This window comes from Chelmon rostratus, chromosome 8, assembly GCF_017976325.1.
Source record: "Chelmon rostratus isolate fCheRos1 chromosome 8, fCheRos1.pri, whole genome shotgun sequence".
Taxonomy (NCBI): domain Eukaryota; kingdom Metazoa; phylum Chordata; class Actinopteri; order Chaetodontiformes; family Chaetodontidae; genus Chelmon; species Chelmon rostratus.
Genome location: NC_055665.1, coordinates 20331526 through 20343793, shown reverse-complemented (window position 1 = coordinate 20343793; position 12268 = coordinate 20331526). Strand labels below are relative to the sequence as shown.

The 12268-nt window shown below is 42.5% G+C and overlaps 1 protein-coding gene across 3 annotated transcripts in view; it reads left to right on the top strand.

Annotated features, from left to right (window-relative positions):
* The window catches only part of grb10b (growth factor receptor-bound protein 10b), a 68051-nt gene extending 56743 nt beyond the window's left edge, over positions 1-11308 (top strand). For 2 of the 3 annotated variants that reach the window (XM_041942366.1, XM_041942368.1), the window contains 11 exons: positions 2454-2569; positions 2988-3062; positions 4753-4890; positions 5171-5281; positions 5546-5644; positions 5906-5983; positions 6140-6256; positions 6685-6751; positions 6874-6961; positions 7080-7173; positions 7767-11308. In XM_041942366.1, coding sequence (XP_041798300.1) covers positions 2454-2569; positions 2988-3062; positions 4753-4890; positions 5171-5281; positions 5546-5644; positions 5906-5983; positions 6140-6256; positions 6685-6751; positions 6874-6961; positions 7080-7173; positions 7767-7913 — 1130 coding nt within the window. In that variant the 3' untranslated portion in view covers positions 7914-11308. The remainder of the gene's footprint in view (positions 1-2453; positions 2570-2987; positions 3063-4752; positions 4891-5170; positions 5282-5545; positions 5645-5905; positions 5984-6139; positions 6257-6684; positions 6752-6873; positions 6962-7079; positions 7174-7766) is intronic. The other variant, XM_041942367.1, reaches the window with a different exon arrangement.
* The last annotated feature ends 960 nt before the right edge of the window (positions 11309-12268 follow it).

Genomic DNA, 12268 nt, shown 5'->3' with positions numbered 1-12268 from the left:
GTTCTATACAGAGCGATGTGGCTGCTAGTGAAACATGGCGAAGAAAGAGACATGGTGAAAAAACGTATGCAAAAAAAAAAAAAAAACACTTCAAACTGTTTCATCTCACAACTTGTGTATATGTATTTTGGCCCAAAACGTAGTCTTGCATCCACATACAGGCTGTTACACTGTCATGCGAGGAGACTTTTAGAAAATATACTGCATTATTCAAAGTGCAGGTCCCACAGTTCTAACCTAATATTTCACCATCCGTCATGATCAGATTACGTTTCTCATCAGTGCTGCCAACACGATCCTGCCAAATACAGTTAGGTTGACTTGTTGTAAATGACATCATTTTTGGCTCCGAGTAACTATTCTATTATAGCCCTTCTTCTATTCTGGCGCACCTGTACTGCAACCGTATTCTTTTCAGGTCTGGAATAACTACTTATCGTATTTTATGTTTAGGAGTTTCAGTAAATGAGATGTAATGAGGCAGCAGCGTGCTGATTGTTCAAATTGAAGGGTTATACATTTGCTGCTACAGAGCCAGTAAGCATCTGAGTGTGTGTGTTTGTGTGTGTGTGTGTGTGTGTGTGTGTGTAGATGTGTGCATATGTGGATTTGTGCTGATAAAAAAATCACAAAACAACTATCCAGAAAACGTGCATCACATGTGCTTTTAAAAAGGTGGGAAATATTTTGGGTTTGGGGAGTGTTATTTGCTATCTATCTGTGTATTGTATGCATTGTATATGTCTGACATATTCATGACAGTAATGCCGACGTTTCACCCAATCATCTGGCTCGTTTGGAGCTCAGTTAGTCGTCTGGCTTTCCAGGCTTTTCCTGTAGTTGACAAATGCAGCTAGTTGCTTTTCAGTTACAAACTGTAATTGAGATTAAATTACTTCTCCGTTAAGTACTTCTGTTTTTCTACTTCTGCGTATACTGTCAACAGTGTTGAAGAGTGAAATATCCTTTATTAAGGTTTAAATGAGTATTGCCTGCATACAGAAATACAGTTTTTAGCCAATCACATAATACTTTGAAGAATATTGTGAATATTTGAAGTTTCTATCGAGTGCTGTTTGCAGCATGAGATGACGCAGTGTGTGTACGTGCTCATGCATGTGTGCACCCACTATGTATGTGCCCTGATACATGTGCAGATGTGGTTGGGTGGTAGACGGGAATAGGAGTTTCGGAGAGACCCAAACAATAGTGTGTTTGAATAGAGGGGCCTGTTCCCGTACATGGCTGCCCACTCTTGCTACGCTGCTGAATGGGATGAAACAGCCCTTTGAGATAAGTAACACTGACCTCTACTTGTCACCCCGAAAAGGTTAACCACTGCGGGACAGTGAGGTAGTGTTGCCTGGGTGAGTCACTGTCACGAACATGAGTGACTCATCAGACAGGCGACAGGAGGAAACGGAAAGAAGAAGGGGAGTCGTGACAGTGTTAGAGCGAGTGTGACAGAGGGGATGAAGAGGGAGGACGATGGGAAAAGAGATAATGATGTGAGCTAGAGCTGTACGGTCAGACTGAACTTCACATCAAAAAGCAAATATCACACAAATACTGGTATTGCACAAGTTAAGTTGCAATTTTTTTTAAATCCGCTGGTGAATGGAGGGACGTCTTTTTATTAAAGACATGACGATGAGAACTTGTAAGGCTGTTGGAATTGACTGAGTCACGACCGGCTTCAGCATCACAGGATATAAATCAGCAGGACATCCGACCACATCCACACTTTTAGTGAATCACAGCCTCTTTAACATACATTGAAAGGGAAAGGCATTGGCCTGATACCAGTCCCAGCTTGTCTGATGAGCACAAACCATTGAAACCAGTCCTTCCTGAAACATCCTTTAAACCCAGGATCATTTTCCAGCATTTAGTACGATTCACCACTTTTCTTGTTTCATTCAGCATTGCCTAAATACATCTTTTAAACCAGTGTTGAGGTGTAGTTGAAGTTGGCCCTGTGCGAAACTGTGTGAGAGTGATCCAGATCTCACTGGCAAAAGAGAATTAGTGTTTACAGGAGTTATGGCGGATAACAAAGGGACAAAACCCTTGGAAGGCTGTGCTACACTTGAACCAAACATGTGACTTGACATGTAGAGATGGTCGGGTTTGAAAGGACACAGAGCAGCACGCTGGCTCTGAGAAAATGCTGCTTGATTTTCATCAGGAACAGGTGACATCATCTCACACCGCTGGCATGCTGTTTGAAGGGAATAAGATTATCAGGGCTTAAAAATAGACCAAATTACTGGGATGGAGGGAGTGTGCCTCCTCTCTTTTTTCTCACTTTCATTTGAATGCTTTTCTCGACTTTCTGTGTCTGACGTACAAGAAACACTGATGACAGATCGGTCATAATATCTGCACAGGTCTATGCAATGATGTGAATAATAAATGCTAACCTCCTTCCCTGTTCTTGTTCCTCCCTTCAGAGCGTTGTCTAGAAGACCATGAGCTGGTGGTTCAGGTCCAGGCCTCTATGAACAGCGACAGTAGATTCCTCTTCAGGAAGAACTATGCCAAATATGAATTCTTCAGAAACCCCTTGGTAATTGCTTTATCTTAGACGCTTCTTAGCGTGCCATGTCACTTCTGACGTCTTCTTGTTGATATATGTCTCACCTATAGCCTGTTAAAAGCACACCTGTGGCAACAGCTCCTCCTGGATTTTTGTGATGTTTGACACCATTCTTTTTTAGATCTTTTCAAATGAACACGATACGGCAGTATTGCACCACATGGTTTCTAGTTTAAGCTGGTCTGTCTACACTGTTCAGTCAGTTCAGACATGTTCTTTGACATAGTGTCTCCCTTCGTTGTGTATTCTTTTGAAGTATTATGACAGCTGACGGGACTAATGAGATTTGCATGACATTTCTTTTTCTGTCACAAATTCCTAGCCCATAATTATTGTCACAGTGGCTGATATTCTCTGTCTGTCCGTCTGCCTCCTCTTCTTCCACCAGACATTTTTCCCAGAGCAAATGGTTGCATGGTGCCAGGAAACCAGTCGTACGATTCCACCATCTCAGCTCCTCCAGGTACATTCAGCACACACACACACACACACACACACACTTCTCTCTCTGTCTGCCTCTCATTCTCTCTCCTCTTCCTGACACGCACACAGCTTAGTTTACCTCAGAGTCAGCACCCGCTACGTAGTGTACAATCAAGCTGACATACCTCACCTCTGACCCTTAGACAGTGTGTCTCGTCAGAGCCTGCAGTAATAACTACTGTTGATCCCCTGTTGACACATGACTGTCTCGGCACACGCACCGCAGGCCCGACACTTGCGATGGATGGAATTAGGCAGGCAGAAATAGAACATACAGTTCCTCACCTGCCTGCCGTATGTTTGCACAGTGCAAATTCACACACTTGAGTCATGCTGCTTATCTGCCTCACAGACCACTCACGGGCCACGCACAGATTTCACAAAAGATATGAAGAGGAGAAAAGGTCTGGGAGGAGGCCAGACAAAAAGATTCATGGGATTTTGAGCAGCTTTGGTCTTAATGGATGGAGAGTTTGCATGCAGTCTGGCTCTCTACAGTATCAAGTAATGGAGCTGTCAGAGACAGAACCACCGGTGGAATCCATCCCTTCATCCTTTCCACTCACAGAAAGCTTTTAACTCCCCTGCTGATCATATAGACGTTATGCTCCGTTATGCTCTACATAGAGGAGTCAATAAATGAATGGGGATGTGGTGAGCCTGAGTTGTGTCAGGAATCCCCAGTGTTTGACTTATTCTAAACACAAGATCTTTGCACTCAATTATAGTGCTATCCAAACCAAGACAGTTCCTGACCTGAGCTCAACCAGGTGGTTGCAATATTTGCAATTATGCAAGAAGCACATGTCGACACAAGGCAGCGAGGTGCAAGTGAATGAACGTCGCGTGTGTGCTCCGCCGGTGTCGGAAAATGCTCATGCATGAGGCCCTTTGTCGGATGTTTCCAAAACACTGGGAAACATGTGCTTTAAATATGAAAGAGTCCTCTGGAACAGTTTAGCTTCCAGCCGCAAGCCGCAGATTCCAAATCAGCTCTAATAACTTAACCTGCCACTTCATGGTGTGATATTTTTGTGAAACATGGAAACCGCAAACTCCAAATACTTCAGACACCCACAAGACAATTTGGGCTTTAAGGCTTCCCAAAAGGAATGTGCTGTATGTTGATTCAATGTATGTAGGCTACTGTATATGTCTTGGCAGACACATTGCATAACATGACACTCAGAACTTTTCTTTTTCCTTTTTTTTCTCACCTTTTTGTCTTTAAAATAGAAAATGAATGAATAAATCGCCTGTGATGTAGTGTATCTGTGCATACACAGGACAATGACAGGCCCCCTGTTGATTTTACAGTCAATAGCACAATGCCTGGCGGTACGGTGGCGGCTGCCGTGTTGTGTAAGAATTCAAGCTGCCGCCCATCTCAGCCATCAGCTGTCAGTCTTGATGTCAGTCACTGATGCAAGAAGCCCAGATGACAATGTGTTGTTCGACAGAAAACAATTGCCTCCCGTCTGCGACGCCTCTGCAGATGGTGTCTGCCGCAGCTCTCAGTATCCGGCCGTGACGCTGACAGAGCGGCCTCACATGTGACCCGGCGTTGTCCTCCCGAGGCTCCTCGATGGGGCGGGTCATCGGGTGAATGAATCGGAAACGTTTGCGTGCTGACCTCCAGCTCCTTGTCTCTCCCCTCCCCCCTCTTTCAGAACTTCCTGGCGACCAGCAGCTGTCCGGAGATCCAGGGGTATCTGTACGTGAAGGAGGTGGGTCGGAAGTCGTGGAAGAAAGTTTACCTGTTCCTGCGGCGCTCAGGACTCTACTGCTCTACAAAAGGAACTTCAAAGGTAACAGCAGCTCAGTCGTTTCATCTTCAAGGGACATCATTTAAATGTTTCTAACCAAGAATACTTTCTTTGTTTACTTCGTACTTACATTCGTTATTTCTCATTAAAAATTTGAAACATTTTCTAGTAATGACACCGTAAATATTTCAGATTTTATAACCTTCAAAGTATCAGCCTCTCATTTATGGTGGTCTCTCTGCATACGTCTCTTGTCTGTCAGTACACCTCCAGGCTGTGTCTCTCTGTGATGTTCTGACTTATTCATTATTTCTGTCTCCAGGAGCCCAGACATCTACAGCTACTAGCAGACCTTGAAGACAGCAACATCTTCACTGTCATCACAGGCAAAAAGCAGCACGGTGCACCCACAGACTACGGCTTCTGTATAAAGGTGAGTCTCAGATGACAGAAGTGAGCTGAAGCTGGTTTCTAATGAAATATTATGAGCTAAGCAATGATTGACATGTTGTGCACCTCCCTGTATCGTGAGAAGAACGTTGGCTTGTATATATGAGTGCTGAGGTTCTGCTTGGTTGCTGTATTTCTAAATGTATTTTGAGTTCAATTATGTTTTCTTTGATTTGGAATCAGTTAATTCCATCCGTGATGATGGCGATGATTTCCTGTTCTGATCCTGACAAATGTTTGTTCGCAGCCCAATAAAGGTCGAGGGGAGTTGAAGGAGTTGAGGATGCTGTGTGCTGAGGATGAGCAGGGCAGGACTTGTTGGATGACTGCCTTCCGACTCTTTAAGGTAACTCCAAGGCTGTCTCAAAATATAAAATATATATACATGACATTGCTTTTGATGGCTTCTTTTCTGCAGATCACGCCACAGCATACACAGTGTAGCACAACCACCAAACTTTATTTCTGTGCAGGGATCAAAAGTCTTAAACAAAATGGGTTGGGAGGTTGAGTCTGAAAAACTGTGTGCAAACCTTTAATGAATTACAGCACACTCATTAATAACTTTAATTGTGTTGGTTGACCAGTGTGTCCCTTTTCTTTACAGTATGGGATTGTATTGTACCAGAATTACAAGATTCCTCAACAAAGAAAAACCTTACTTTCACACTTTTCAGCGCCTGTGGTAAGTTTACCTCTTTATTAAAAATTCAGTTTGGGGTCCAGTGTGTTGACCCCACTGCTTTTACTCTACCTGTGTACACAGCTGCAGCCTGGTCGCTTGCGTTGCTGCCTTTTTGAGTTGACGTTTTACCTGTCATGTGTCTCTGTCTCCCCCTAGCGGAGTGTATCAGAGAACTCCCTTGTAGCAATGGATTTCTCAGGGAGGATAGGCAGGGTGATTGACAACCCCGTGGAAGCTCAGAGCGCCGCCATGGAGGAGGGACATGCGTGGAGGGTGAGGCACAACCTCAGTTTTTCTGTTAGCTCTGTCAACAATGCTCGGAGCGGACCTCAAAGGATCCGTACAGATGGCACTATTTATTTTACTCAAATATTCATACTGAGCTAAGTGTTGATATTTCAGATATTTTGAGCAGACAGAAGTCGCTTGTCTGTTCATAAAGCTGATATGGCTGCATGGCAGCTGCCAAAATATTAATTCTTAAACTCAGTCCACAATTATTAAGTCAGTGTGACCCAGTGTCAACTTTGCTCTCATTTAAGGTTAGAAAATAATTTTACAATACAGTAATGACAGTTTGCAGGTTGATCTGTTAGGAAATGTGTGTAAATACAGTCAGATAAAAGCCACCCTTAACTATCATGTACACCAGCTCATGAACTAATCCCTGTTGTTTTGTCTGTATGTGGCGTCTCTCTCAGAAGAGGAGTCAACGAATGAACGTATTAGGCTCCCACAGTCCACTCCACCACTCCTCACTAAGCTCAGGTAAATGCAAAGATATTTAGGATCAACAGAATAGTTGATCATTAACTTCTGTTCATTTTTTTTAATCCTAAATAATATGAAGAAGTTTACAATATATTTTATATGTTTTTTTTTCTCTGCAGTCATCCACATAGCACAGTTGTGGTTCCATGGCAGGATAACCAGAGAAGAATCCCATCGCATAATCCACCAGCAGGGACAAGTAGATGGGTGAGGGCGCTGCAGCTTTCCTATAGTCACTGAACATCAATGCATTTTTTTCTGTGCCGCATCCAGACAGTTGAGCTAAATGCTTCTCTCACAGCGTCTCCTCTCTCTTGTTGCACAGGTTGTTCCTGCTGAGAGTCAGTCAAAGTAACCCCAAGGCGTTTGTGCTCACATTGTGCCATCACCAGAAAATCAAACATTTCCAGATACTACCGGTACGCATTTCTTGGTGTTAAAGGGGGTTTTCCTTTACTATATAGCAGACCCTGAATGTTGCACGTGCATGTTACAAGAACCAGTTGCACTCAAAAAGGGCTTGAACAATGTTTGTCGACATAGTGTGCTTGGAAAGATGGGCCGACACGTTGGCATTTAACAGTTTGAGAAGGTTAAATACACTCTTATGCAGTAGAATTAGTGGTTATTGTTATTATTGAAGCTGTTATTTTATCTCATTTATTGTGCTGTGTCTATTTTATTTCTTGGGAGACACTGAAAATAACCTTGACCTTGACTGTTACATTGACCAAAATGATTTGCGCATGTTCAGTTTGCATTAAGCCATTAAGGCAAAGCATTAAATGGATAATTTTTTGTTGTACTTAAAAAAAATTAGCTTGAAATGAGGGCTCAAGAATGTAGGAAACGAGTTGCAAAGCAGTCAGTAGTAATGGGAAACATAACATTTCGTTGCTAACAAGCCCAGACATGTGCAACTGTTGTTATGGTCCTTTAAAAACAGTCTGACTCTCTCTCTTTTCTTTTCTTCCCATGTGGTGTGTCCCTGCTCGCCCTTCGACGCCGGCAGTGTGAAGAGGACGGCCAGGTCTTCTTCAGCCTTGACGACGGCGCCACCAAATTCACCGACCTGATTCAGCTGGTGGAGTTCTACCAGCTCAACAGAGGAGTGCTGCCTTGTAAACTCAAACACCCGTGCACCGTCGTGGCCTTATGACACCTTCGGATCATCTGACCCCATCACCCCTATCACTTGACCTGACTCTGCCTAAAACAAATGAAACAACGAGAACCTTTCTCTTGGTCGGTTCTTTTTGTTTTTATCTTTATAAGAAGCTGGTGAATTGACTGATGTTTCGTTGTCGTCATTTTATATTGTCGTGAGTCCGCCGGAGACTGCTGACTTGTTGGATTCCTTTTGGTTTGCATGGATGTCTGAGGAGTCGGATGCACAACTTGCTCACAAGGTTCCGCAGTTGAGAAGATAAAGGAAATGAACACTGCCGTTTGTATCAATGCCGTTGCAAAATCTTCCACAATCTTGCGACCCACAGTCATCAATAAGCTCGGACACAGTGACCCTCTAGGTCTTATCACACAGCTCAAGTGTAGACTGTATTTCCCTTCAAGTGGACAATCAGAAGGACAATTCAATTTGTGTGGACCACTCTGCTCTCTGAGAACAAACAGTAGTCTCATTCGAACTTCATCCCACATGCTCAAAGAACATACTGTAAATGGAGAGTTGATTGTCTCGTAGCTTTGCACTCATCGAACTGGGAATGGCCTTTGACGGTGCATGACTTCTCTGCTGTTGCATTACTTAACTGTGAGATGGTGCCACTGCCCTCTAGTGTCGCAGGCATGTAAGGACATGTGAAAATTCAACATGGATGAGCTTCGGAGGCCGCAGCGAGTGTTGCTCCTCAGTCCTTTTGAGGTTTGGAAACAACAACAGCTTGTCAAGTCAAACGAGCCTGGAGGAAATGGCTGAGGACAAATCTAGAACTGAAAGTATTTTTTTAACAGTGGACAATACGGAATCTGCATTGACCACCCTCGCATAAATTTATTTGCTCATCTCTGACCACACAGGGTTTCTTTTCTTAATGATACATTCACTGCAGTTGTGTATTGTTATCAATATTGTCTTGAGTCCACCTTTTGCATTCTGGATTGTTGCATCTCTTCATTATTCACATAAGCTACAACAATGTAATTCTGTATTTGTTATTCTATTGCACGCTCCAGTTCAAGTACTCAACTCAAGTATTTCCCATGCAACTTTCACAAAAATTAATAGGCAAATCAAAGCATTGTGTCATTCAGGGTGAAATAACAAGTAATAAAGCTAGAGGAAATGTGTAACCAGGTAGACAGTTTTGGTGATAGTAATGTTGAAAAGTGAAAACAAGGTCACTATATGCGGGAAATTAGCAAGTGCAGCCGTATGCCGTAGTTTACTGCAGGCAAAGGTAACATGATACCTGTTGCAAATGATACAGTGGGACAATGGAGAGTATCAATCTTTTGTTCGATTCTCCTCACCTCAACACAGGGAGGGATAACCACTAGCTACTCCTTCAGGTGTTTTTCAAGTGACAGCAAATCAAAGAAAAATCATTGTCAAACAAACGAGATCAGCCCAGGTTTCAGTGGATCCTGCGGGAAACAGATGTCCTGGTTCTGGACCCGCTTTTCATGCGTTGTTCCGCAAATTGCCTCCTACCTATGGGAAGTCAGTGAGACGTTGTCAAACATAAATGGCTGGGAACTTGGTTTAGTGCTCTGACTCCACACTGATCGTAGACTCTGTGCATTACATTCCATATAATGCGGCCTTTTTTCTGCCTGGAAGTACTTGTGAGCCAATAGTATCACATATACACCTGCTGCCTACTGCACATCACCTCCGTATGAATTCACACAGACTGTCTCTGAAAAGCTAGCTGCTGTTGCTACTGGCCTCGCCTGGCCTCATCACACTTTCTTTAGCCTGCTGTTGGATAAAGTAAACGTGCGCTCTCAGCGGTGCGGCAGCAACGTCAGACTGGGGCTCAGGAGAATTCAGACTTCTGACTGCTAAAGTACTGCAGGGCCCATTTTCATTGTTTTATCCCAGATCCTTCACTTAAATTTAGTTGCCTCTGGTGCATGATGGGTTTTTGATTGACGATAATGAGAACACCAGACTGAAGCAGGATTTAAAAGTCAGTTTGAGGGCACTGAATACACAAATACACTACCTTTTTGTCCAAGACTGTGCAGTTTCAGCAGAAATCTATTGTTTTCCTAATGCCAGCTGAGGTCAGTCAAAAAAAAAGTGTACATTTAAATGGATTTCCCTTTGTGTTCTGGGCAAGTCTAAGACGGAGCTCCTGTGATTAACCGTAGTGAAAGGAAGATTTCAGCGCAAGGTCTCTAGGCAACCTGGATCAGATTTCTTTTGGAGTAGATGGGTGTGCTCTTTCAGCACCTAGTGATAACGTCTGTCAGAATGAAACTGAATGGATGGAAAACCCAGCCACCTCCAATTCTGAGAAGACAAATACATGAATGCCCCGAAGGGAAGTATGTCTGATGATGTTCACACTCAGAGTCCGTCGCTCCCACTAAACTTGGTTCGTAATCGCCCTCTTTGAAATGTCTCATCACAAACAAAGCAGCTCATTTGTTTGTTACTCCACCATTATCCCTGAAATTTCTGAAACCTCACACTTTAAAGTTTGATTTAGTCCAAGCTTTGATGGCGGCTCTGGTTAGAGCACCAGCCAGCAGGCAGTTTGCCATCTGTTTGTACTCACCTGTAATGCAGCATCAACAGCCACCATGTATTTACCTGCAGGTTGTCTTAAAAGTGTGTCGAACATCTGAGATGCAGAATAGCTGCACCATATTGACTCTCTGTGCATGGTCACCATTATTTATCTAAGATGCAATGACTCAATCATTTTTTTAAGTATTGTTGCAGCAAAATGTATTTATTTATCTGGATGTGACTGATTACTTGAAAAGTTTAGATTTCTTTTTCTCGGCGCTGTTCTGTACTGTTTTCTTTTGTCATTACCATGAAATGATTGACCAGTGTGATTTATTATTCTAATTATTATTATTGTAATGACATAGCATCTATTGATGTACTTTGTTGTCTTTTTTTTTTTTTTTTTTTTTTTTAGTTTAATTCAAAAACTATTTTGTTGTCATCAACACTTGTTATGAAGTGATGTTTTAAAGCACACTGGCATCCATAGTGTTAACATTGTCATTCCCATAGATGACAGGTTGAGTTTCCCAAAGCATTAGTCACAACGTTTGTTTTTTTCTTTTGTTTTTTTTACCCTTTTAGTTACGGTTCTTGTTTCACCCAGATTGACTTTTACAAATTTTCTTTCCCTTCATCACGGTTTTGTGGTGACCTAAACTAGAGAAAATAGATATTAATTAATGACGCCGCAAATGTTTTGGGAAACTGGGTCAAGTAAGCCTCAATATTCTCATAATTCACTGTTTAAACACCTTGCCTTGATGAAAAAATTGTCGAAAATTTAGATGTAGAAAAAAAAAGCCCTTTTCATTCAATTTAACCCCTACCCCGCATGCTCCACCCCCCATGTAATTCAAACCGTACCAGAGCATCATTGACTTCCTTTCAGCAGAATGAAGAAATTTAATTTACTATGTAGGTTTAATCATTTGCATGAGTGGGGATTTTGAGTTTAATGTGTAGGGATTCAGTCACTGATATTGGATGGGTGGATATTTGGAAGAATCTGGATTATAACCGTACACAAACTCTTTTGTAGTTGCTGAAAGTCATCTTAAGCTACAGAGACATCTCTGAAACGTTGTTTCTAGCTGCGTCTAAGTTCTTGTAATCAAAGTCCCCTGAGATTCAATTCAGTCTAGCCACTCCGCTGTCATCTGCGAACGCCCAATATTCAATTTTTCCTGAGGTGAATGGTAGCAGACGTCAACATGTGAAGGACCGCTGGCCTTTAAGGTGGAGTTACTGTTCGCATGAAAACTGCTATATTCACAGAGTCAACTAGTGAACATGTGAAGAAGAAATCAGGGGATTTGGATAGCCGCGTTTTTACTCTTAACAGGAATGAATGTAACTCGGTTGCTCAGGGTTGATTTGGAGCACATTAGAGACTACTGGCCCATCACATCCCTGGACTTCAATGTGCAAGATGATGATGGGTTCATAAAAACTTTAGCGTCATTAAGCTGAGAGTTCTTATGACAGACTTTTGTCCATCATGTGCACCAACAATCAGCTAATTGTGAGCACTTGAAAAGTATCCTTGCAGCAAAATTGGGTAGATCCAGTACTATTTAACGGGTACAGTTAATAGTGTTGTTAATACTATTGTTTAAGCCTAAAACCCTTGCCTGGCTACCTGAGCTGAATTAAAACCCCAACAGGCAACAACAGCTGACCAGTTAATAAAGAATCCCAATTTTTCATGCCATCAGTTGGAGTAAATTAGAAGAAATTCTGATCTATTCTGATTTCATCATATTACATTGGGTCTTACAGAGATAATCAAGTAGACAGTCAAGCATGTA